Consider the following 27,200-nt stretch of genomic DNA (forward strand, 5'->3'; position numbering starts at 1 on the left):
AGACAGCATATGCTTGGCATGTTGAGGTTTTGGATATACTCTGGAAATACTCTCACAGTCCAAAGAAAGTGTTAACAGAAGAGCAGAAAGCACAATGTAATCTCAGCTGCTTCAGGAAGAAGGTTGGCTTTCATAGTGTAAATTGATCTGGAGGAGGATAAATTAGTGAAATCACAGGATCATCAGCTTTTGGGCAGAGAAGGTGTTTAGGAAATCATACACTCTCTTTCCTGCATTTGGACCCCACCAAGACTTTGTTTTCCCGTGGAAACATCAGAACATTATCAGATGTTCTGTAATACCAACCAGCTGATGGGATATGTAAACGTGGAGCTAAAAGAGTAGCCAGGAGTGAACAACATATTTAGATTAACAAACGTCTGTAAGATAAAAGTGATTACCTGGGTGGCTTAGTTTACCTGCCTGCATTATCTATTTATCTACTTTTAAGGTACCCGTTTTGACAGCACCTGTGAACAAGTAACAACTGAAGGTGGGAGAGGGCTGAATGAAAAACAAGTAGATACATTTGTGAAGGATTTAGGACATCAGAATGTTTTTAAAGAAATCTGGTTCACAATACACATTTTAAAGTTTTAGATACAATCTCACTTCAATAACAAAAATTCACATGAGTTAAACATCATGCTTAGGGTAGGGTGACTCTGGCTGGATGAGAGGTGTTCACCAAAGCCACTCTCTTGCTCCTCTTCTCAGCTGGATAAGAGAAAGAAAATAAAACAAAATGTTCACAGGTTGAGATAAGGACAGGAAGATCACTCAGCAATTACCATCACAGGCACAACAGACTCCACTCAGGGAAAATGAGTTTAATTTATTCACAATCAAATCAAGAATATGATAACAAGAAATAAAACCAAATTTTAAAACACCTTCCCCCACCTCTCCCTTCTTCTCAGGCTAAATGTCACTCCTGATTTTCTTTTACCTTCTTTCCCTGAGCAGTGCACAGGGACAGGGAATGGGGATTGTGGTCAGTTCATTCTACATCTCTGATAATTCCTCCTCAAGGGGACGCCACTCACACTCTTCCCCTGATTCAGTGTGAGTTCACTCCCATGGGAGGTAGTCGTTCACAAACACCTCCAACACGAGTCTCTATCCTACAGTGTACAGCTCTTGAAGAAGTGCTCCAGCGTGGGTCCCCCTCAGAGTCACAAACCCTGCCAGCAAGTGTGCTCAAGCATGGGCTCCTTTTGCCATGGAGCCACAGGTCCTTCCAAGAACCCGCTCCAGCACAGCCTTCCCACACAGGCACAGCCTTCTTCAGGCATTCCAAAGTGGGGTCCACCAGAGGCTGAAGGTGGGTACCTGCTCTACCAACCTCCCCAGGCCCCAGGTTGACATATACTCCACCATTAACTTCCAAGGGATGCAGAAGGACAGCCTGACTCACCATGGTCTTCACCACTAGCTGCAGGGGAATCTCTGCTGCAGTGCCTGGAGCATGTCCTCCTTGGTGTCTGCAGATTTATCTCACACTTTCTCACCTCCCTCTGGCTGATGTCATGCAGTAGTTCTTTCCCTTTCTTAAGTATGTTATCACAGAGGTGCTACCACTGTCTGTGATGGGCTTAGCCACCCTTTAGCCTTTTTTCTTACCTCCCAAAAATAAGTATTAGCATCAGCAAAAGGTTCAAAACCAGAAAGGTAATCTTGCTTGCAATGCTACCTGTGAGAGAAAAATTGAGTTGATCATCAGTAAATTTGCAGATGGCAACAAGCTGGGGGCAAGAGTTGATCTGCTGGAGGGTAGAGAGGCTTTGCAGAGGGACCTCGACAGGCTGGATAGATGGGCAGAGTCCAACGGCATGAGATTTAACACATCCAAGTGCCGGGTTCTGCACATTGGCCACAACAACCCCATGCAGGGCTATAGGCTGGGGTCAGAGTGGCTGGAGAGCAGACAAATAGAAAGGCACGTGGGGGTGCTGGTTGATTGTAGGCTGAACATGAGCCTGCAGTGTGCCCAGGCGGCCAAGAGGGCCAATGGCATCCTGGCCTGTATCAGGAACAGTGTGGCCAGCAGGAGCAGGGAGGTCATTCTGCCCCTGTACACTGCACTGGTTAGGCCACACCTCGAGTCCTGTGTCCAGTTCTGGGCCCCTCAGTTTAGGAAGGAGGTTGACTTGCTGGAGTGTGTCCAGAGAAGGGCAACAAAGTTGGTAAGGGGCTTGGAACACAAGGCCTATGAGGAGAGACTGAGGTAGCTGGGGTTGCTTAGACTGGAGGAGACTCAGGGATGACCTTATTGCTCTCTACAACTGCCTTAAGGGAGGTTGTAGACAGGCAGAGGTTGGTCTCTTCTCCCAGGCAACCAGGACCATAACAGTCTCATGTTGTGCCGGGGAGGTTTAGGCTGGAGGTTAGGAGGAAGTTTTACACGGAGAGAGTGATTGCCCATTGGAATGTGTTGCCTGAGGAGGTGGTGGAGTCACCATCACTGGAGGTGTTCAGGAGAAGACTTGATAGGGTGCTTGGTTGCATGGTTTAGTTGATTAGGTGGTGTTGGATGATAGGTTGGACACATGGCTTGGACGGGAGCACACTGCGATGGGTTAGGAACTGGCTGGAGGGCCGAGCCCAGAGAGTGGTGGTGAATGGTGCCACATCCAGCTGGCAGCCAGTCACTAGTGGTGTGCCCCAAGGATCAGTGCTGGGCCCTGTGCTCTTTAACATCTTTATTGATGATCTGGATGAGGGCATAGACTCCATCATCAGTAAATTTGCTGACGACATCAAGCTGGGGGCAAGAGTTGATCTGCTGGAGGGTAGAGAGGCTCTGCAGAGAGACCTCGACAGGCTGGACAGATGGGCAGAATCCAACGGCATGAGATTTAACACATCCAAGTGCCGGGTTCTGCACATTGGCCACAACAACCCCATGCAGTGCTACAGGCTGGGGTCAGAGTGGCTAGAGAGCAGCCAGGCAGAGAGGGACCTGGGGGTGCTGGTTGATGGTAGGCTGAACATGAGCCTGCAGTGTGCCCAGGCAGCCAAGAGGGCCAATGGCATCCTGGCCTGCATCAAGAAGAGTGTGGCCAGCAGGAGCAGGGAGGTCATTCTGCCCCTGTACACTGCACTGGTTAGGCCACACCTCGAGTACTGTGTCCAGTTCTGGGCCCCTCAGTTTAGGAAGGATGTTGACTTGCTGGAACGAGTCCAGAGAAGAGCAACAAAGTTGGTGAGGGGTTTGGAACACAAGCCCTATGAGGAGAGGCTGAGGGAGCTGGGGCTGCTTAGCCTGGAGAAGAGGAGACTCAGGGGTGACCTTATCACTCTCTACAACTACCTGAAGGGAGGTTGTAGACAGGCTGATGATGGTCTCTTCTCCCAGGCACCCAGTACCAGAACAAGAGGACACAGTCTCAGGCTGCGCCAGGGGAGGTTCAGGTTGGATGTTAGGAAGAAGTTCTATACAGAAAGAGTGATTGCGCTATGGAATGGGTTGCCCGGGGAGGTGGTGGAGTCGCCGTCATTGAAGGTGTTCAGAAGGAGACTTGATGGGGTGCTTGGTGCCATGGGTTAGCTGTTTGGGTGGGTTGGATTGGTTGATGGGTTGGACACGATGATCTTGAAGGTCTCTTCCAACCTGGTTTGGTTTATTCTAATAAAGGTTCTAATAAAGGTTTATTCTAACAATGATCTTGAAGGTCTCTTCCAACCTGGTTTATTCTGTTCTATTCTATTCTGTACTGCAGTCTTTCCTAATGCAGTTTTTCTATGAAAGAGTAAGTGGAACGAAGACACATCAAATTAACTCACACTAGCAGGAGGACACTCCAAATTGCCACCTAAAGCATTCACACTTTAGGACTTCAAAACAATAAAAAAAAAAAAAAAAAGCCATTGTGGAATTTGAGACAGAAGGAATTTTATTGTATAACAAATCACAATTTTTTTTTCCCTTTTGTTTTGCAAATTCCAAAACAAATGAAAGATTTTGGGGTTTTTTTTTAATGTAATATTATGTAAAGACCCATTTGCCACAAACTACTGCATTCAGTGGAACAAATACATGTTTCAGGAGCGTGGCCAATTGTAAAAATAATCCTATGAAATAAAAATTGTTCATAAAAATACAGTAAAATGCACTTTCCCCACCTCAATAAATACATTTTAATGCTGTTTCCAGTGGGCATTTCAAGCCGCTGGAGAGCTCTTAATGAAGAAGCTGCTAAAGTATAATTTCTCCTTATGTATTTTTACAATTATTGCAACAGTATCCAGAACTGTAAGCATTTTCCTTGCAGTCTTTTATTTCTGCCTTCAGGGGAATCACAGACAGGAGAAAAGATTTATCTATAAAAATGTGCTACTCCCATATCGATTCCCATTTTAGAAAGAATGGTTAAGGTTCTCTTTCTTTTTGCTAAGAAACAGTCCACAAACCAAACTGCTTCCAAGAAGAATTCTCCAGAATGACTTAGAAAATTAAAGCCTATGGTCCAGAGGCAACAGTTTCATTTCAATCCCTGTTTAGCATATTTAAAATTAAAAATGAAGCAGTTGTTAGATAAAAGTAGGCGTTTCAGAACAATCTTTAACAACAACAAAAACAACAGAAAAGATTTTGTTAGGAAAAAAAAAGAAAGTCTTGCCCTTCTTACCAAAGTTTTAAATCCAAGTATTGACTTCCATGCACTCACAAACCCACTCCATTTTATGTACAGATTCCCTGATTAAGACATTTTCCAAATGGCTTATTAAAAATGTAAAAGTCAATTTCAACTGAAATTACATTTTGGTTGTCCAAAGCAGAGTCCTTTCTTCAGAAGACAAGTATTTCTTTTTGTCCCACGATGCTTCCTTAGAGGTTCTGTCCACGTGTGAACCAGTCAGGATTTCACACATCACACAGTTTTTGACAATAAGTTAAATATTACTGTGCCCAGTGAATGAGTGCCTTTTAAAAAAGCAAACAAAATCACCTCTGTTTCATGGCTAGGGCCATGGCTATGAGGTTAGCAGGGTTCTCTACACTGTCCTCCTTCACTTCCATCCATTACCTGTTCTCTGACATGTAAAAACTGGTGTATTTGGCATATGCGATGGAACAAAAACACAACAACAAAATCAAACCCAACAAAACCACCCATTAAAACCCTTTGTGATTCCTTCAATTCATTGCATGACCTATAACTCTTCCATTTCAAAGTGTGTATTAAAGCTGTTTGCCATGGATGTGTGTTCAAAGATCCTTGTCAGGCTTGGTTTCAGTAGCTCCATGGAGTGGCATGACAGCTGCTGTGAGGCATCGCTCTTCAGGGCCATGATCTGATCTGCCCCGGGATCCCTTCTGTCGTAGTACAGGGCCCACAGCAACGTAATTGTGAGGATCATAGCCAGGATCTGCGTTACTCCAATAGAGATTCCCAGAAATCTCAGCACTTGCAATTGCTTTGTCCCCCTCAAAAAGCTGTACATTTTTTTACCACATCCCTGTGAAACAGAAATAGATTTTAAAAAAATTAGTCAATGCTGTTCAGCTTTCAGCTTGCCTATTTTTTAATCACTTCCATAATGTCATCTTTAAGCTGCCGCATATCCCCAGAGTTTACTGAAACTCAGAAGCTCCAAGAGATCTGTGACACTTTTCAACGCAACAAACTGCTCACAGGTGATTTGAGTTCCCATCAACTGCCAGTGATACTTTAAAGAAACTCAGCTGGTTTTGCAAAGGTGTAAAAAGCCATTAAAACCGCCTAATTATCTTGTTTCCTTCAATTTTCTACCAGTATCACCACAACCTGAACTTAAAATAATATTCCAGGTAAGATCTATGGCTTGGACAGGAGCACACTGCGTTGGGTTAGGAACTGGCTGGAGGGCTGAGCCCAGAGAGTGGTGGTGAATGGTGCCACATCCAGCTGGTGGCCAGTCACTAGTGGTGTGCCCCAAGGATCAGTGCTGGACCCCATGCTCTTTAACATCTTTATTGATGATCTGGATGAGAGCACTGAGTCCATCATCAGTAAATTTGCAGATGACACCAAGCTGGGGGCAGGAGTTGATCTGCTGGAGGGTAGCAGAGGCTCTGCAGAGGGACCTCGACAGGCTGGACAGATGGGCAGAATCCAACGGCATGAGATTTAACACATCCAAGTGCCGGGTTCTGCACATTGGCCACAACAACCCCATGCAGTGCTACAGGCTGGGGTCAGAGTGGCTGGAGAGTGGCCAGGCAGAGAGGGACTTGGGGGTGCTGCTGGCCAATGGTAGGCTGAACATGAGCCTGCAGTGTGCCCAGGTAGCCAAGAGGGCCAATGGCATCCTGGCTTGGATCAGGAACAGTGTGGTCAGCAGGAGCAGGGAGGTCATTCTGCCCCTGTACACTGCACTGGTTAGGCCGCACCTCGAGTACTGTATCCAGTTCTGGGCCCCTCAGTTTAGGAAGGATGTTGACTTGCTGGAGTGTGTCCAGAGAAGGGCAACAAGGTTGGTGAGGGGCTTGGAACACAATCCCTATGAGGAGAGGCTGAGGGAGCTGGGGTTGCTTATCCTGGAGAGAAGGAGACTCAGGGGTGACGTTATTGCTCTCTACAACTACCTGAAGGGGGGTTGTAGACAGGCAGAGGTTGGCCTCTTCTCCCAGGCAACCAGCACCAGAACAAGAGGACACAGTCTCAGGCTGCACCAGGGGAGGTTTAGGCTGGAGGTTAGGAGGAAGTTCTACACAAAAAGATTGCCCATTGGAATGGGCTGCCCAGGGAGGTGGTGGAGTCACCATCATTGGAGGTTTTTCAGGAGGAGACTTGATAGGTTGCTTGGTTGCATGGTTTAGTTGATTAGGTGGTGTTGGATGATAGGTTGGACGTGATGATCTTGGAGGTCTCTTCCAACCTGGTCTATTCTATTCTATTCTATTCTATGCTATCTACAGGTCTGCACAACATCACCAATGTTTCCTCCCATCTTTTCTCTTTCGGGACTCAATATATGCCAGTTTATTAGTTCCACAGAAACTCCTCAGGGAGTAGAAAAATCATTACACTCCAGGCACCACCTGAGTAAGTGGCATCAAATAGAATAATCTTGAATGGAGGACTTCCTACAAGTTTCTACACAGTGAGTTTCTTTAATGTTTCAAGACTTTCTTTAATGTTTCTTAGTGAAAATGCCAAATACATGTGGCATTACTCTTGCTTTTAGTTTCTGAACTTGAAGCATCACCTCATTGAGAAAAGTATATCTACTTGTTGCAGTTACATTTTGAGTACCTCTTCTATCCATAAACTGTATATTAAAATTAATAGGCCTGATTTTTTATCTGAATGTAGTAACTTCCTTGTCAATTATATTGATGGTACTACATTGACACCCAGTTCTGACTTAACATCTTGTGCCAAGCTATTGCTACTTAAAGCAGGGATATCCTGAATGGTTCCAAGGGTAGCTGTAACAACCAGCCTGGCATCAGTCTTTGTACAAACCCAGGCAGGCAATTCAACTCTGCTCCAAAAAGCTAAGCATCCACATACTGTATTAGGAAGATGGTCACATCCACCACCTCTGCAATTATTTGCAGAATAACAATTATTATTTACACAGCTAGAGCCTGATGAAAACTATACTGAAACATCACAAGTTAATATTTCCTAAGAAATGCAAATTTGGCTCTTTCCAAATCATCAGTTCACATTCCACTCTTCACTTACATGGCCAACTAATTATTGTACAAAACTTCATGAAAGCTTCCAAGCCTTTGCAAGGTGGCAAGGATCCATGAAGAGACACCATCTCTGGGAACGACTGGCCAACAGTGATGCTGCATCAGGAAAGGTGATGCTTAGTCTTAGAAAGGCTAAAACCTCAAAGAGAGGGCCCTTAGTTACTCTGGCCCATGCTTTTTCTCTATTCTAAACTTTGCAGGATGTCACAACACACAAACCAAAGGAACACAGCCACCAAGGGGAAATTCAGAGTAGCAAACTGGATGGGATAACACCAGGAGGACCAAAAGGTGTTGGTCCCAGAAAAAGACATCAGGAAGCCACAAAATGGGCACTAGCTTCAAAATGACGCTTTTGCATTTATATATTCACTGTATTACTTCTTACAACTTTTCCATGAAAAGAAAGCAATTCATGAAAGCAACAGAATCTGAAGACAGGACATGATAAATAATATTTTTCAATCACACTGAAATTCCCCAAAGCCAGCAATTTAAAACGTTACAGTCCTGAATGTATTTGATGAAAGGCCCAATTCTTACCTCGCATGCAAAATTCACACTGCAGTCAGATTTTTATTTAGGATCTGAACAAAATTAATGCACTATACGATAGCCATACCAGAGTAAGCTAAAGAATCTCAGTGTCTTTGCTCCATTCATCATTCCACCATGTCATTTTCTGAACATTAACGTAGCTCAGGCACAGAAAAAAGGAGTAAATGAGGATCTTTCAACATTTGAAAAGAAAACAAACAAAACCCCACTATAACACAAGCAATGTAAGTGAACTTGACGAGGAACAAAAATTGTCACATTGGTGTCTTTTATTCCTTCAGCTAGAAAACAGAGTTGTAATTATACTACTTTCCAAATATGTTTTTAATTACAGAGAAACTGGCTGCATTTTAATACTTTTGATAACTGTAAGAGATGAAGGTACATGCTGGTCACAATTTAAAAATGCTCTACCACAGCAGTATTCAAATTCAGTTCATTCGCTGCCTGGAGGAGACATCCATTAAGAGAGAGCAGGAACATTAATGCCTACATCTCCTGCAGCACAGACACATAACTGAGACAAATTATGCCCAGTCTAGATAGACTGCCTCTCTCCATTTAATGATGTTCTTACAGTTTTGCTCTACTACCCATTCAAAAATCAGTCTCGAAACTGAGAAATATCCAACTACTCCTGTTATCCTCACAATTCATGCATTTGATTTCTGCTTATGAGACACACTCATAATTGGTAGCCTGCAATTAAAGAGTACATAAATATACTTTCCTTGGCAAAAGTAAAATGTTTGTTACTGAACAGGGAGCTGCTGTTGACAACTCAAAACCAGTGTAAAACTTTGCGGTAATCATTCAGAAGAATTAGCTTCAAACTCCTACAGAGCTATGGATTAAAGACCTGATTCACATCTATTAGAATCATCATAGAATCAGTAAGGTTGGAAAAGACCTCAAAGATCATCAAGCCCAACCTATAACCTAACACCTCTTGACTAACTAAACCATGGCTTCAAGCTCCATGTCCAATCCTTTCTTGAACACCTCCAGGGTCGGTGACTCCACCACCTCCCTGGGCAGCACATTCCAATGGCCAACAAGTCCTTCTGTGAAGAACTTTCTCCTCACCTCAAGCCTAAACTTCCCCTGGTGCAGTTTGAGACTTTGTCCTATTGTCCTCCCGCTGGTTGCCTGGAGGAAGAGACCAACCCCCACCTGGCTACAATCTCTTTTCAGGTAGTTGTAGAGAGCAATAAGGTCTCCCCTGAGCCTCCTTCTTCTCCAGGCTAAACAACCCCAGCTCCCTCAGCCTCTCCTCACAGAGCTTGTGGTCGAGACCTCTCACCAGCCTCACTGCCCTTCTCTGGACGCATTTAAGTGTATCAATGTTCTTAAGTCGAGGGGCCCAGAACTGGACATAGTACTCAAGGTGTTACAAAGGGGAAAACCCATACATTTCTGATTTACTGCATCATCACAGAATAAGGACTAGATCTTAAATAAGGCACTTCTCAGAGTAGAAAAGATAAACCCTCGGCATATTGAAAGTATCTGTTACACACACAAATTTTAAGCATACTCAAAATTGTGCCAGAAGACAAAGGAAAAAATACTGAACATGAGTATTTTATTTTTCTGAAGATACCAACTCCTGTCAATCATTTGTCCAGTCACAACATGGGCAGAGCTCACTTATCCTCACACCAAAACAAACCTCCAAGACCACACCATCAACCAACGCACTTCCCTTGCAACTGCACTCTTTCTAATGTTAGCTTGTTCCATCAACTATGCCAACGGTGAAGCTCATCAGTATAACAACAGTCCAAGAAGACTAATGCATTTGAAAAATATCTTTTAAAATCCAGTGGGGCCCACATGATTTCCACTAAAAATATTCTCAAGCAAAACTATATAAGCCACCTTTCTTTCTACAAAATTCCATTGCGAAGGATTCCGACTCAAGTCCTACAGAAAGTTCTGAGGTCTCAGCAGAAAAATTCAGCACAGCTACAGCAGAACAATTTTATCAATCCCAACCAAACCAAACTTCAGTTTTCTGAAGTGCTATAAACAATTCTTCTGAAGTACCAGAATGGACTTGTGAAGTATTTGCATAAGCCAATTTCAGGCTAGCAAGGCTAATCTCATCAGGCTCCCTCTCAAAGCGCCAGACTATGCAAGTCTGTTTTTGAATCACTTTCTAAAAACAGCTTTTCTTCTTCATTCTCCAAAGCAGAAGTCAGATCAGCCTTACAAGTGTAGGTTGGTTTTGCATGATATTGATAAACACATTAGCAACTATACTGTGGAATCTTGTGATCAACCCACAGGCAAGCACCCTGGGTGGGTGAGGGGGGAAAAAGAAAGTTTTCCCAACCAAATATTGTACCTATCTCAAAGAGCAATAGAGGGTTTTTTTTGTCTGGTAAAACCCTTTTTGGAAGGGGTTCTGCAGTAAACAGCCAAAATAAATTTGCTAACAGCTGAATCCATGCAAAGTGCTCTGGGGTATGGTGGAGGGAGAATCCTAAATATGCTTTTAACATTTCTTTAATGAAAAAAGCTAAGCAGCCTTTCTTTTTGTCAAGTGCATCTTAACACAGTCCTTATGTTCTACATCATCATCTTTGGCCATTAATTTTTTCAAAGTAAAACTGAAAGAACCTGAACACATGAAGGGCAATTCGAACCACTGTCCTGGAACATGGCTATGGACATTCTTTTAAGAATGAGAACAGACAAGATAAATGGTTCTTTGGTGGTGTACTGACTTTGCTGAGACAGAATCACAGGCCAGCCATGGGCTGCAGGTCTCTAGCAGGTCTGAATCAGCCAGAACAGTTGACTTGAGTTGGCTCACAGGTGTATCCCATGTCATCACCATCACAGAGTACAACAATCACATATATATATATAGATAGACAGATATAAAGAGAGAGTATTGACATTGCTATTAATTTTGTTATGTAATTAAATCTGGTTTCATTTCACCCTGTGTATCTCCTTTTCCTGATTCCCCTTCTCTGCTGGGGAGGGATTGTCAGATGATACAATAACTGCTGTAAGTTCAGGCCCAGACAATGGCTAAATATAGACAGGTGGTTCTTCCAGCATGCAGAGTTGCAGTGTTCACTGTAGAAGTGTTCATGCTGCAGCATGACTGCTCAGACCCATCGTCCTTCTAACACACTCTATTGTACTTTCAAAGCAAGCAAATGAAGAATGCATCTCTTCTCAGTTCTTTGTACCTACTTGACTGATACATTCTTTCTGTCACTTCTAGACTATCTGGACTTTTGGGCATTCTGCTTTTACTGAATGTACAATTACAGGTCTTCAGAGATCTGTCAGCATTTAAACCAAACAAACAAAAAGCAAGCAGTGACTTAATCTCCAGACAAATATAACTGTAGACAACATTTTTGTGTGAACAGTTTAAAAGGGTTTTAGTAGAGAACAGCTCTACCTTAGGGAATGCAGCACAGCCCTACTTGCAAAGTGGACTTGACGGTCACAAACGCAAATGAACTCATCAGTGATGCCAAGACTGGGGGCAGACTGTGCTGCACTGGTGGAATTTGCAGACCTAAGGCATGTGGGACAGGCAAGGAGCAGAGTCAGGACTCTAAATTTGAGGAAGGCAAACAGGAAAGGAGAACAGAGCAGAGCTGGCAGATCTTTAAGGACACTATTCTTACAGAGCAAGACCTCTCAATCCCTATAAGAAATCGGGCAAGGAAGGGAAGAAACTGCCATGGCTAGTCAGAGAAAAGAGCAAGAGGGAACTGTACAGGCAATGAAAGCAGGGACAGGTGACTACAGGAACACCACCTGTTTGTGTAGAGATGTCAGGAAGGCCAAAGGCATGGCTGGAGCTGAGCCTGGCAAGGGATGCAAAGACTAATAAAAAGGGCTTCTACAGGTACATCAACCAGCAAAGGGACATCACAGAGATAGAGTTCCCCCTCTGAGGAATGAAAATGGAGAGCTGGTGTGAACAGATGAGGAGAGGGCTGAGGTACTCAATAACTTTTTTGCTTGTCTTTACTGGCAATCTTACTCTGTCCCTGTCCAAAGTGAATGGACCACTAGGTGTGGACCAGCAGGGTAAAGTCTCTCCAACCATAAGGGAAGATGAAGTTCAGGACCACATGAGGAACCCCAACATACATAAATCTATGGGATCTGATGAAACACATCCCAGACTTCTGAAGGAATTGGCTGGTGTAGTTGCAAGGTCACTCTCTATCATATTTGAAAAGTCCTGGCAGTCAGGTGAAGTCCTTGGAGACTGGAAGAAGGAAAACATTACAGCCAGGAGCCCCTAGAAATTACCAACCTCTCAGCCTCACCTCTCTGCCTGGGAAGATCATGGAACCTATACTGGAACACATGGAGGACAGGGAAGTGCTTTGAGCCAGCAAGCATGGCTTCACCAAAGGCAAGTCTTGCCTGAATAAGCTAGTGGCCTTTTACAATGGTGTAACTACATCGGAGGACAAGGAAAGACCAACAGATGTTATCTGTCCAAACTTCTGTAAGGCCTTTAACTCACTGCCCTGCAACATCCTTCTTTCTCAGCTGTAGAGATATGGAACTGATGGCTGGACTGTGCAGTGGATAAGGAATTGGTAGGATAAATTCATCCGAAGAGTACTGGTCAATGGCTCAATGACCAGATGGAGATGAATGACAAGTGCTATCCCTCAAGGGTCTGTATTGGGACAGTAAGATTGAGTGCACCCTCGGCAAATTTGCAGATGACACCAAGCTGAGTGGTGCAGTTAAGACTGCAGTGTAAGGAGAATCACATGAGGTTCAATAATGCAAAGTGCAAGGTCCTGCACCTAAGTCAGGGCAATCCTCCATATCAATACAGGCTAGGGGGATGGTGAGATTGAGAGCAGCCCTGTAGAAGAGGATTTGGGGGTGGCTGAGAAGCTGGATGTGAGCCAACAATGTGCACTTGCAGCCCAGAAGGCAAAGTGCATCCTGGACTGCATCAAAAGAAGTGTGGTCAGCAGGTCGAGAGGCGATTCTACCACTCTGCTCTGCTGAGAACTCACCTGGAGTACTGTGTCCAGTTCTGGAGTCCCCAACATGAGACAGACATGGACCTGCTGCAGCAGGTCCATAAGAGGACCACAAAGATGATCACAAGGCTGGAGCACCTCTCCTATGAAGACAGGCTGAAAGAATTGGGGATATTCAGTCTGGAGAGGAGAAAGCTCCAGAGAGACCTTTCAATACCTGAAGGGGACCTACAGGAAGGCTGGGGAAGGACTGTTTAGAAGGGATTGTAGTAAAAGGACAAGGGGCAATGGTTTTAAACTGGACCAGGTAGATTTAGGTTGGACATAAAAAAAGTTCTTAACACTAAGAGTGTTAAAATGCTGGAATAGGTTGTCCAGGGATGTGGTTGAGGCTCCATCCCTGGAAACTTTCAAGCTCAGCTCGATGTTGCCCTGGGCAGCCTGATCTAGTTGGAGGTGTCCCTGCGGTGGGGTTGGACAAGATGACCTTGAGGGTCCTTTCCAACTCAATGCCACCTTTGAATCTGTGAACATATTTGCTTGTTTTTGTAATTTTCACTTTAAGAACAGTGATGACTTGTACTATCCTTACTGACTTTGAGTTTAAATAGGTCCTCTCTCAGTTTCCAGGCTTTTTTATTTAATTCTTTTAACATAACATAATATAATGTAGTAGAGTGAGAGGCAAAGAGCATTTTCACACAAAGTTCCCATGCATGCTCACAGTAGAACAACTGAAATACCTATGGAGCAGATTATCTTGGCAGCAATGACTGTGCACCTGAAGGATGGCCAAGGGCTCAGGTCCAGCCAACAAGGATTTAGGAGGGGCAGGTCCTGCCTCTCCAACCTGATCTCCTTTTATGATCAGGTGACCCGTCTGGGGGCTATGGGGAGGCCTGTGGATGTGGCCTACTTGGACTTCAGCAAGGCTTTTGACACCGTCCCCCACAGCAAACTGCTGTCTAAGCTGTCATCTCGTGCCTTGGACAGCAACACTCTGTGCTGGGTTAGGAACTGGCTGGAGGGCCGAGCAAAGAGAGTGGTGGTGAATGGTGCCACATCCAGCTGGCGGCCAGTCACCAGTGGCATCCCCCAGGGATCAGTGCTGGGCCCCATCCTCTTTAATATCTTCATTGATGATCTGGATGAGGGGATTGAGTCAGTCATCAGCAAATTTGCAGATGACACCAAGTTGGGAGCAGATGTTAGTCAGTTAGAGGGTGGAAGGGCTCTGCAGAGGAACCTTGACCGACTGGACAGATGGGCAGAGTCCAACAGGATGGCATTCAACAAGTCCAAGTGCCAGGTGCTGCACTTTGGCCACAACAACCCCATGCAGTGCTACAGGCTGGGGTCAGAGTGGCTGGAGAGCTCCCAAACAGAAAGGGACCTGGGGGTGCTGATTGACAGCCATCAAAACATGAGCCAGTGGTGTGCCCAGGTGGTCAAGAAGGCCAATGGCATCCTGGCCTGCATCAGGAATAGTGTGGCCAGCAGGAGCAGGGAAGTCATTGTGCCCCTGTACTCTGCATTGGTCAGGATACACCTTGAGTCCTGTGTTCAGTTCTGGGACCCTCAGTTTAAGAAGGACATCCAGAGAAGGGCAACGAGGCTGGTGAGAGACCTTGAGCACAAGCCCTACGAGAAGAGGCTGAGGGAGCTGGGATTGTTTAGCCTGGAGAAGAGGAGGCTCAGGGGAGACCTCATTGCTCTCTACAACTACCTGAAAGGGGGTTGTAGCCAGGAGGGAGTTGGTTTCTTCTCTCAGGCAACCAGCACCAGAACGAGAGGACACAGCCTCAAGCTGCACCAGGGGAGGTTTAGGCTCGAAGTTCTTCACAGAGAGAGTCATTCATCATTGGAATGGGCTGCCCAGGGAGGTGGTGGAATCACCATCCCTGGAGGTGTTCTCAAGAGGGGACTGGACGTGGCACTTGGTGCCATGGTCTAGTCATGAGGTCTTTGGTGACAGGTTGGACTTGATGATCCTGAAGGTCTGTTCCAACCTTGGTGATACTGTGATACCTGCTTCTTTGCATAAGCCCCGTTAACAAGAGAGTTCTCCCAAAGGACTTGTCAAAAGCATCTTTCACTGAACCTAAGTCCTCACTACGGTAAAGTAAGGTAAGTAGAAATCCGGTAAGGTAAGTAGAAATCCTCTTACCTGGGCAAGCCAGCAATGGGACATTGACATGACACTAAAATTATTTTTTGATTGGAGCAAATTTCCACTCCAACCTAACCAATGTAATACAAATAACATGTGAGACAGCCTTAAACATTGAGGTGACTGCATTGCTACTAACATCTCACTTCCTGGTAAGGGTGGGTGGGTGCTCGCTTTCTTCCTACCCCTGCTTCAGCATTAACAAATGATAACCATACAAACTCAAACACTCCCCATAAATGCAATTACTTGACAAGCCCTTCTGCTGCATTGCAAGGGATGAGTTTGGAAAATAACTCTATTAAGTACAAAGCCTTTTGAAATAGCCACATTTTTCTTCTTACCTCCTGATAAAGGTCACTGAGATCCTCATGATGTGCCTGCTTAGAGCACCCTGGGAACTCTCTGACACAACAGGAGTCAGGAGGCCAGTCCATCTCTGTCACTTCCAGCCAGTCTGTGAAGTACACCACCCCACAACATTTAAACTGCAAAGGAAGGATTAGCTTAAATCAGCAATAATGATGCTGCTTCTTCATAACAACAGGTCATCAAAAAGCTAAAGAAATTCCTATTAACAACTCTCACAACATTTACATAGGGCTAAAATCATTGAAAAGAACTTCCACATATCTTTTGTTGTATTTTGACATAAAAGCAACATGAAAAATGTAATGTAGAAACCAATGAACACCTCAGTGGCTCTGTTCTGCCCTTCAAATCCCAACTGCTCCCTCAAAGGACGTTTCACAGAACTTGTCCTATCCTGTAATTCTAATATCCATACATGAACACATGATAATTTCATGTCAAAAGAGTGACTAATGAACAGGTGTACCTGTGGCTGAAGGAAGTAGTAGGAAAATATGACTAAAGTCTTACTTGTATAGACTATTCCCCCAAGACTGTAACTATGGACACATCTGTTGATAATTAAATGAGAAAAAGCATTGATTTATCACAATACAGAAAAACAGGGGGGTGGGAGGGGGTGGTGTTTAAATGTGAGTAAAATGGTATAGGAATCACAAATGCTGAAAGAAAAATGGCAAATGAAGGAAGCCGTATCACACTAAACTAAGCACAACAGAATCCACCATAAAGGCAGAAAGTCTGGCTGCAAAGCAGATGAGCCGTAATTGACTATAAAACACACAAGGACTCTAAGTTCTCTTCTCTGCAAAGCACACTGGGAGATTTAAAGCCAAATAGCCAGCCTACCACACTCCCAGACACGTTCCCATAAAAAAAAGCACTGAAGCAGCTATACTGTATTTTCTTCGCCACTGGATAGGGACTTGCTAGGATTTTATGGAAGCATTGCTGCAGGAATGAGATTCTTTTTCTCCCTGGATGTTCTTCAGTATCAGTTTGAATGTAAATCACCTGGTTCCTCTGACCCCTGGGCTTGGGAATATTTGTCCCCTGCTACTCACTTCAGAGCCAGAGTCCTGCATATCACACCACTCCTCAGTCACAATCCAGCAGATCAGTGCCCAGGCACTGATACACACTGTGCCTTGACTTCACCTTTCCTTTTACAAATACCACTTACTTTCTCACCACAGCTTTAATGTCTCTGTTGTTAACAGTTGTTAGTCAAACCCTGCCAACACAGGACTTTCTAAGGGAAGTTCAAGCTTTGGCTCCTCATTCTCATTGTGAAGATCACCTCATTCGACACACTTTTCTTAAATCTTTTCTTTCATAGTTTCATAGTTTCATTCAGGGTTGGAAGGGACCACACGGATCATCTAGTTCCAACCCCCCTGCCATGGGCAGGGACACCCTACACTAGATCAGGCTGGACAGAGCCTCATCCAGCCTGCTCTTAAACACCTCCAGGGACGGGGCCTCGACCACCTCCCTGGACAACACATTCCAGGGTTTCACCACTCTCATGGGGAAGAACCTCCTCCTCACATCCAGCCTGAATCTTCCCACCTCCAGCTTCATTCCATTCCCCCTAGTCCTGTCACTACCTGATATCCTGAGAAGTCCCTCCCCAGCCTTCCTGTAGGCCCCCTTCAGATACTGGAAGGCCACAATTAGGTCACCTCGGAGCCTTCTCTTCTCCAGACTGAACAGCCCCAACTCTTTCAGGCTGTCCTCATAGGAGAGGTGCTCCAGCCCTCTGATCATCCTCGTGGCCTTTCTCTGGACACGCTCCAGCACCTCCACATGCCTCTTGTAATAGGGGCTCCAGAACTGGACACAGTACTCCAGGTGGGGTCTCACCAGGGCTGAGTAGAGGGGGAGGATCACCTCCCTCGACCTGCTAGCCACACTTCTCCTGATGCAGCCCAGGATCTGATTGGCTTTGCGGGCTGCAAGTGCACGTTGAGAGCTCATGTTGAGCTTTTTGTCCACCAGCACCCCCAAGTCTCTCTCCTCAGGGCTACTTTCCAGCCAGTCACTGCCCAGTTCCCCATGCCCAGTTCTTCCTTCCTGACTTCTGATGATCCTTCCCACCTTCCTTAGCACTGTCACAACTCCAATATTGGACCAGCAAGGGGGTTGAAGGGAAAAAAAACAAACTATTTCCCATCTTTCTCAAAATGTTAAACGATACAGAAGAACAAGAACCAAGCTGATCAGGGCTGAATTTTTGGGAACAAAATTGTTACTATCATTTTTTTCTTTGGGAAAAAAACTGATGCTGACTGAAGAAGGGCCTCAAGCACAGTGCTTGTTCATGCATAAATCACATACCAGGCTCACACATACTTAGCTGAGTTATAAGTAGAGCTCACCAATTAAGTAGGAGCTATAAAAGAGCCTTCTCAGTTCACTTCAGACTTTCCCCAAATAATTCCTCCAGTCAGAGATGGAATATAGGAAATTAGCTTCTGAAAAGATCTTTTTCTCCTATGCATGTGTTAAGGCATAGTTGAAGTTTTATTGGTAATATTAATACTACAACAAATCATTCTGATGACACAACAACAACCAGGGGGATAAGAGGAAGCTTTTAATTTAATCAGCCTATACATTTAAACCAAGACATAGTATCAGCTCTATTTAAGGATACTGACACTTTGATTTTATGATCTCATGTACAGAACATCCACAACCACTCTGTGTATAAAGAATTAGTCAGTTTCACAGTACAGTTGTATAGCCAGAGCAGGGGACTGGTTGAGGGTGGAGGTGTGTTTAACCTCATGTAGTCCTCACTCTTTCTTTCAGGCTTTAGTAAAAATACAGACTAACCAAGTGCTGCCAGGAAATGTTTAAATAAACAGGAAATCTGTGCAACACTGATAGATTTCAACATTTCAACAAGGGCAACATAATGACAGGCATTTAGAGTTCTCTTCCTGCACCTCAGTTATATTTGGAGTTAATGAGTTTTACCTTGGGCAATGTCATGTTTTTGTAAGATAGTACATCATTCTTTAACAACAGTTCTGGATTCTAGCAGGATAGAGGGCAAAGCTGTGAATACACAAGGAAGCTTTTTTGTTTGTTTCCTGGCCCCCATCAAGTCAAAGGAAACAAAACCCATGAACTCTTTCTCAAGTCTCAGCCAAAGGGACAGTGTTGGCATCTTTTTGGATACTTCCTTTCCCACTCATTTCCACTTAAATACATATCCTACCCATGAGATCTCTGTAAAAGGAAACTAACAGAGCCTACAGGAAGGGGAGCAGAGTTTAGCATTAAAACAGCATACATAGATGTCCATTTAGCTTTACCTGCACAATTTTGGTTTTACATACTTCATACTCTTTAATGTTACAATAATCCTAAAAGGTGTTTGTGTCCTAAACTTACTGGCAAACAAAAAGAAGCATTAGGAATTTAACAGAATTTAGGGAAAAAACCACTTATTTTTTAGTATTTTAGCATCATGACAGTCTAAAAAAGCTCAAGAGCTGAAAATCAAGTGATGATAAAAGCTATCATCACTATGCAGTGTTTCACACAAAATGTACTTGCATTTATTCACTTGTTGACTTACAATCAACCCTTTTCTTCAGCAGATAAATAATGTGTGTCAAACATACTTCAGCTCAGGAATTAACTGCCTTCTTACCTCCCGCTGGAAGAAATTCCAAGCATGGGTCAGCCACTGGTACCTAGGTAGACCATAATTGGTCATCCTGGCCTTCAGCGTTATCATATCAGACCACTGCACTGGAACCTGCAGCAAGAAAAGGAAAGTGATTCACACAACAGATAAGTTGCTTTGTGGCTCCAAACCTAGACCCTCCACCTACTTTCAAATCCTTGTGGTGCAATGAGTGCCGCAACTTTGTATGCAAAATAGAACAGGAAAACAAATGCTTCCATTTTTATAATGCTGAAACTTTAAGAGCCTTCATTAAAGGCTGTGTCCAGTTCTGCGACCCTCAGTTTAGGGAGGATGTTGACTTGCTGGAATGTGTCCAGAGAAGGGCAACAAAGCTGGGGAGGGATTTGGAGCACAAGCCCTGTGAGGAGAGGCTGAGGGAGCTGGGGTTGCTTAGCCTGCAGAAGAGGAGGCTCAGGGGAGACCTTATTGCTGTCTACAACTACCTGAAGGGAGGTTGTAGCCAGGTGACAGTTGGTCTCTTCTCCCAGGCAACCAGCACCAGAACAAGAGGACACAGTCTCAAGCTGCACCAGGGGAGGTTTAGGCTGGGAGTTAGGAAGTTCTTCACAGAAAGAGTGATTGGCCATTGGAATGTGCTGCCCAAGGAGGTGGTGGAGTCACCATCCCTGGAGGTGTTTAGGAAGAGACTGGATGGGGTGCTTGGTGCCATGGTTTAGGTGATTAGATGGTGTTGGACGATAGGTTGGACTCGATGATCTCAAACATCTTTTCCAACCTGGTTAATTCAATTCTATTCTATTCCATTCTAAAATATCAGGAAAAAAGTTCTTGTTTTTTTTCACTTACAAATTTACTTACACTGGAAAAGGAGCTGCATTTTTAAGAGAGTCAGAAATAGCTGTCTAACATCATCACCCAATTTTTACCTGTCATAAAACTTAAACTGAGTCCCACTCAAGCCAAAAGGAATGGTATTTGTCTGTCCCAGTTTAGGTATCCTCCTGGCATCTTTTAGTCAATAGAAAGAAACAGGCAGCTGTATGGGGCAATTCATCTCGAGATAAATATTTCCAAGAAAGTACAAAGAAATCACAAACCCACTACATTAAGATGACAAATTTAGATCTAAATGTCCAACTTTTAAATATGTAACATTAATTGAGATTAATTCTACCTTGAAAGTCTTTTCAATGGCCTTCTGGTTTTGCAAGGAGCCCTGCACTCAAGTAACCTGAATTTCAGTATCTCACTTAAGAATATTAACAAAGAAGCATACACAATGAGCCCCTCTGAACTTTGTTCTTCACACATACTCAGGGCCTTGCAAATATTTTCTTCTGAAAGAAGGAAATAGTTCCCAAAGTATTTCTCTTTCAAATTTGACTACTCAAAAGCGAGTTGCTGGTTCTCTCTGTAATCAGACCATGACCCTCAGTTAGCAATCTGTTAGAAACAATAGCAATTAAGTGCCTACCATACAATGTCTTTAAGATAACTACAGTTTAGCATCACAAATTTCAGTGTGCCAAGCTAAAAGAAGAAGCTAAAGATGCTGCAGTTGCCCTTATAGGCGCACATACCATTCCTGCTGAGTTTTCCCTTGTTCCCATTAGCCTTAATAGTCATAGTGAAAGAAACCATAATTACAGTATCAACTTTCATTTGGAGGGTGGGGAAGCCAACTGAGAATTAGCTATTCTATTCCATTTGGAATGAACAAGGGCATTTTGAACATAGCAATAAATATTATCTAAGGAAAAAATGATCATAGTACTTCACATAGCCTGGTCTTTGTTGTGCTAGATGATCTACAAAAATATAGGGACAGTTGCTGCCTGACTGATTCCATAACCCAAACAATAACATTTGATAATGTTTCATTACCACTGGTAAGTTATACTACATTTTTGACACCTTGGTAAAGCTTCATATGTCATGAATGTGCAACGAGGCTGGTGAGAGGCCTCAAGCACAAGCCCTATGAGGAGAAGCTGAGGGAGCTGGGATTGTTTAGCCTGGAGAAGAGGAGGCTCGGGGGAGACCTTATTGCTGTCTACAACTACCTGAAGGGTGGCTGTAGCCAGGAGGAGGTTGGTCTCTTCTCACAGGCAACCAGCACCAAAATAAGAGGACACAGTCTCAAGCTGCACCAGGCAAAGTTTAGGCTTGAGGTGAGGAGAAAGTTCTTCACTGAGAGAGTCATTAGCCATTGGAATGTGCTGCCCAGGGAGGTGGTAGAGTCACCATCCCTGGAGATGTTCAAGAAGGGATTGGATGTGGCACTTGGTGCCATGGTTTGGTCAAGAGGTTGGACTTGAGGTCTCTTCCAAGCTTGGTGATTCTGCATGAACACACTTTTCACTTAGCAGAATTTTTACCTATAAGCCATAAAACACTGAACTCCAAATTGTCCATGTGAAAAACATGCTAGCAGTGGAGTACTAAAAGTACTTAAAACCCAGTATCACAGAACATTTACACTAGTCACTAATAAAATTATTTTGGTTTGTACTCAATGCATTTGTCTTTTCACTGCACTGAATGTTAGCACTCTGCTTTCTTTGGATAATATTTGATACTGATGCAAATATGCTCCTATCTGCTAGACTATTTTTTCTATTATGCTATTTGAGTTGAACACAGCCCAAGGTTAGGAGGTTAACACAAGGCATCCAACTTCTTTATGAAAACAATGGAAAGCAGGAAAACAATCAAGAAGTGAGAGAACAAAATTAAAAGCAAGTCAAACCAAACTAAAACCCACTGTAGGAAGCCAGTTTGAATTCTGGATCAAAGGATGGATATGGAACTCTGTGTTTGACTGCCCCAGAATGCCAACATGTCAAGCTAAGGACACTGATGTATCTATTAATTAACTTCCTGTCAGCTCATGCATGCAGTAGTACATAATAATGTATGATCCTGAGATGCATTTGCTTGCTGCTTTTCTGTAGCCTGTAGACAAACGTGAACTAGAGATGCTGGCTTGATTTTAGCCTAAGTTCTGTAAAGCTTGGTCTGCCATAGAGCTCTAATTATTATTATTTTTCTAATGAGTATCAAGGCTTGACCAATGCCTAAGTAAGGCAAGAACTCACACTGGCTTTTCAATCTTGTGAGTGGAATAAATTAGTCATAAGGCACACTTCACGCTGAGAGCTATCATGAGCTGGAAGGAAAATTATTTATACAAGGACTCTTAGAGCAACTTGTCCATATGCCCATATTGGATCAGTAGAGGTGGTTATGCCTCAGTGACATTTCTGACAACATCCCCCACCCACCTGCACTAATGTCAGCTGATTCTCTGAAACTCACCAAGGGCTCCTGTGATTTCATGCAAAGCTGAAACCAACAAGACATCAAGTCAGCCCCATGGGTATAAGAGGCTCTCAACAGCAAGAAACGTGGCTTGCCTCATCACAGGAAGAGCAGTAGTGTTAAGGCAAAGGGAATAATAAGGGGAAAACAGAAGGGGAAAGAGAAAAAAACAAAACAAAACCACAGCATTACAGAGAGAGAAGAAACAAGATTAAAACAAACAAAGTCATTGTTGAAAGGGTGGGTTTTTTTTATTCTATTTGCATGCCCATATTTTCTATTCTATTTGCATACAATCAAGCTCCTGGAGAAAGAAATAATCAGAGGAGTGTGGGGTATCTGGCAGAAGGTACAGGCATGGAGCTCACTGCTGCTTCTTAGAATAGAATAGAACAGAACAAAATAGAATAAATCAGGTTGGAAGAGACCTTCGAGATCATCGTGTCCAACCTATCACCCAACACTATCTAATCAATTAACCATGGCACCAAGCACCCCATCCAGTCTCTTCCTCCAGTGATGGCAACTCCACCACCTCCCCTGGCAGCCCATTCCAAAGGGCAATCACTCTTTCTGTGAAGAACTTCTTCCTAACATCCAGCCTGAACCTCCCCTGGCCAGCTTGAGACTGTGTCCTCTTGTTCTGGTTCTGGTTGCCTGGGAGAACAGACCAACCCCCACCTGACTACAACTTACTTTCAGGTAGTTGCAGAGAGCAAGAAGGTCTCCCCTGAGCCTCCTATTCTCCAGGCTAAGCAACCCCAGCTCCCTCAGCCTCTCCTCACAGGGCTTGTGCTCCAAACCCCTCTCCAGCTTTGTTGCCCTCCTCTGGACACATTCCAGCAAGTCAACATCCTCCCTAAACTGAGGGGCCCAGAACTGGACACAGGACTCAAGGTGTGGCCTAACCAGTGCTGAATACAGTACTGTTCCTGATACAGGCCAGGATGCCATTGGCCTTCTTGGCCACCTGGGCACACTGCTGCCTCATGTTCAGCCTACTATTGATCAGTACTCCCCGGTTCCTGTCTGCCTGGCCACTCTCCAGCCACTCTGACCCCAGCCTGTAGCACTGCATGGGGTTGTTGTGGCCAATGTGTAGAACCCAGCACTTGGATGTGTTAAATCTCATGCCCTTGGACTCTGCCCATTTATCCAGCCTGTTGAGGTCCCTCTGCAGAGCTCTCCTACTCTCTAACAGATCAACTCCTGTCCCCAGCTTGGTGTCATCTGCAAACTTACTGATGATGGACTCAATCCCCTCATCCAGATTATCAATAAAGATATTTTGACAATGGGGGTAAAGGGCCAACCATTAATTTTTTTTTCTAGAGGGAAGCAGCATCACCAGTGCCTTATCTAGGGCTATGCCAGGTCGGGGTTTCAGTAGGTAACTGAAAGCTTGGAGCTCACAGTAAAACACACTGTAACTTTATGTTCTCTAACTGAACTGTGAAGGCTGGAGAAGGCACGCACCAGTGCACTGAAGGCTACATGATTCCAGCCAACTTTGAACTGACAGTATTTCTGTGGAAAGGTGAATGTTAGTTAGAACTGTCATCCTTGGCAAAACACCCGCAGAGGGCACCTACACCCTTAGGAGGAAGCATGCCTCTTGTTTGCATTCCCAATTTTAAAATGCACCAATGGAAGCTGGCATTTAAAATAAAGGGATAGCCTTAATTGCTGTTATATTAGAACACCCCTCTGGAATCTGTACCACGAGGAAATGAATGCTGATGCAAACTATTGCCACATAACTTCAGACATGCCAGAAATTCCTATGTGAATAACAAGAAGGCTCCTTCCCACCTTACTGCAGTGTAATTGCAACTATCTGTTGGAAAGACCAGTATATAAGGAATATCTTGGCACTTTAGAGGAAATGTTTGTCCCTCTACTCATAAAATGTATCAAACCTTCCAGGTTGATTTCTGCTCAACACTTACCCATTTTTTTGCACAACGGTTACCAAGTCCTCACTTTGAAAAGGTTGGTACAGCTATAAAAACTAGACAGAGCAAACCTCTTCACAGGTTTACAGAAGAACATTTTATAGCTAAGACATGTTTTGCTTAAGACTGGCATTTACAGCTTGTGGAGGCAGTGTGAAGATTTCAGCAGACAGAACGAACGTCCTCTATCGACAGAACAGACTGTTTGTTTACAACATAGTGCACTCAGCTATAGCTCTTGAAAGCATCAGGAACTTGTGAGAACTCGAAGTAATTTTGCCCCACATCTCCTCTCTCAAGAATTAACAGAAAACAAAGTTCTTAAGTCAGAGACTGCAAGATTCGACTCTCAAATACAGCGTGGGGCAAGAAAATCAGATAGGACCTTCCAGACAAATAAGCTCTCCCAAAAGGAATCTCTGCTTAAAAAAAGAGGCAGTCACTTTAAATTAGACACTAAAGCAATTAGAAAACAGCTAGCTAATGGAAATCTTTGCTTTCTCCTGTTGAAAAAATACAGCCTTCTTTTCTGACTCACTGTGATTTCCTGCTCGTAGGTCCAAACGCCACAGGCCAACTCAACGCAGAATATTACAAGCAAGCTTCCAAAGTACTGCAGGAAACAGAACGGTCTGAGTTACTTTTGATACTCAGGCTAGCTATGACAAAAGTTTTAAACAATATTGAAGGACATATTGAAACATTATTAACACTTCACATAACTGAAGACAAAATAGGAAGCATTCATGCAGCAAACTTTCTAAGCATTTAAGTCACATGACATTTGTTAACTAACTTAACATGAAACATATGAACACTGCAGTGGGAAAATAAATTCATCTCCTTTTTGCCCAAGAGTACAAGGTTATCATGGCACATGCAAAGAAGTCAATCTTTTTTGCTTTGTATATGTGGAAAAGGAGAAATGTCCTTTTATTTTTCCCCAGTTTTGTGCATGTAAGGAACATCTCCAAATCATGGCAAGACAAAAAGGAGAAGGAAAAAATAAAAAAAAAAAAATGAAAATTAACAGGCTGGAAGAACAAATAAGGTTCTTGAAAGCTGTGGTCTCATCAAAGTTACATAGACATTTGAAGTCAGGTACAATCGTGCAAATATATAGTAAGGCAGATTAACACATTTTTCTCTATTACAAGATTTAATCCTTCAACTATTTTAAACCAGAAAACTAATAGAATAGAATAGAAATAGAAATAGAAATTGACCAGACCAGGTTGGAAGAGACCTTCAAGATCATCGCGTCCAACCTATCATCCAACACCACCTAATCAATTAAACCATGCAACCAAGCACCCTATCAAGTCTCCTCCTAAATACCTCCAATGATGGTGACTCCATGTGACCACCGCCCCCGGCAGCCCATTCCAATGAGCAATCACTCTCTCTGCACAGAACTTCTTCCTAACCTCCAGCCAAAACCTCTCCTGGTGCAGCTTGAGACTATGTCCTCTTGTTCTGGTTCTGGTTGCCTGGGAGAAGAGACCAACCTCTGTCTGTCTACAACCTCCCTTCAGGTAGTTGGAGAGAGCAATAAGGTCACCCCTGAGCCTTCTCTTCTGCTGGCTAAGCAACCCCAGCTCCCTCAGCCTCTCCTCATACGGCTTGTGTTCCAAACCCCTCACCAACTTTGTTGCCCTTCTCTGGACACGTTCCAGCAGGTCAACATCCTTCCTAAACTGAGGGGCCCAGACCTGGACACAGGACTCAAGGTGTGGCCTAACCAGTGCTGAGTACAGGGGCAGAATGACCTCCCTGCTCCTGCTGGCCACAATATTCCTGATCCAAGCCAGGATGCCATTGGCCTTCTTGGCCACCTGGGCACACTGCTGCCTCATGCTCAGCCTACTATCAACCAGTACCCCCAGGTCCCTCTCTGCCTGGCTGCTCTCCAGCCACTCTGACCCCAGCCTGTAGCACTGCATGGGGTTGTTGTGGCCAATGTGCCGGCCGTTGGATTCTGCCCATCTGTCCAGCCTGTTGAGGTCCCTCTGCAGAGCCTCTGCTACCCTCCAGCAGATCAACACCTGCCCCCAGCTTGGTGTCATCTGCAAATTTACTTATGATGGACTCAATGCCCTCATCCAGATCATCAATAAAGATGTTAAAGAGCACAGGGCCCAGCACTGATCCTTGGGGCACACCACTAGTGATTGGCTGCCAGCTGGATGTGGCACCATTCACCACCACTCTCTGGGCTCGGCCCTCCAGCCAGTTCCTAACCCAACGCAGTGTGCTCCTGTCCAAGCCGAAAGTCTTGATAATGATGGTTATGAAAAACTAGTTGCTGTGATGAAAAAGAGTAGGATTATTTTCTGTATAGCATCAACAAATCCTTTCTGAACTACAAGATAAAGCTGCATTGGAAGCAAAGACTGTTTGGTGTTCCAAGTTAATGAAGTACACCATTTATTTTTTATTTGAAGCAGAAGTATAGTTCATTCATTCTCAA

The 27,200-nt window shown here is 44.1% G+C and overlaps 1 protein-coding gene across 4 annotated transcripts in view; it reads right to left on the bottom strand.

Moving 5' to 3' along the window:
* Window positions 1–3,896: 3,896 nt before the first annotated feature.
* The window catches only part of TSPAN12 (tetraspanin 12), a 57,515-nt gene continuing 34,211 nt past the window's right edge, over window positions 3,897–27,200 (bottom strand). For 3 of the 4 annotated variants that reach the window (XM_068165050.1, XM_068165059.1, XM_068165068.1), the window contains 4 exons: window positions 25,269–25,343; window positions 19,455–19,562; window positions 15,760–15,903; window positions 3,897–5,463 (listed from right to left, as the gene is read on the bottom strand). In XM_068165050.1, coding sequence (XP_068021151.1) covers window positions 5,158–5,463; window positions 15,760–15,903; window positions 19,455–19,562; window positions 25,269–25,343 — 633 coding nt within the window. In that variant the 3' untranslated portion in view covers window positions 3,897–5,157. The remainder of the gene's footprint in view (window positions 5,464–15,759; window positions 15,904–19,454; window positions 19,563–25,268; window positions 25,344–27,200) is intronic. The other variant, XM_068165076.1, reaches the window with a different exon arrangement.

This window comes from Melanerpes formicivorus, unplaced genomic scaffold (assembly GCF_026170545.1).
Source record: "Melanerpes formicivorus ecotype bairdi unplaced genomic scaffold, bMelFor1.0.p_v2 SCAF_3, whole genome shotgun sequence".
Classification (NCBI taxonomy): Eukaryota; Metazoa; Chordata; class Aves; order Piciformes; family Picidae; genus Melanerpes; species Melanerpes formicivorus.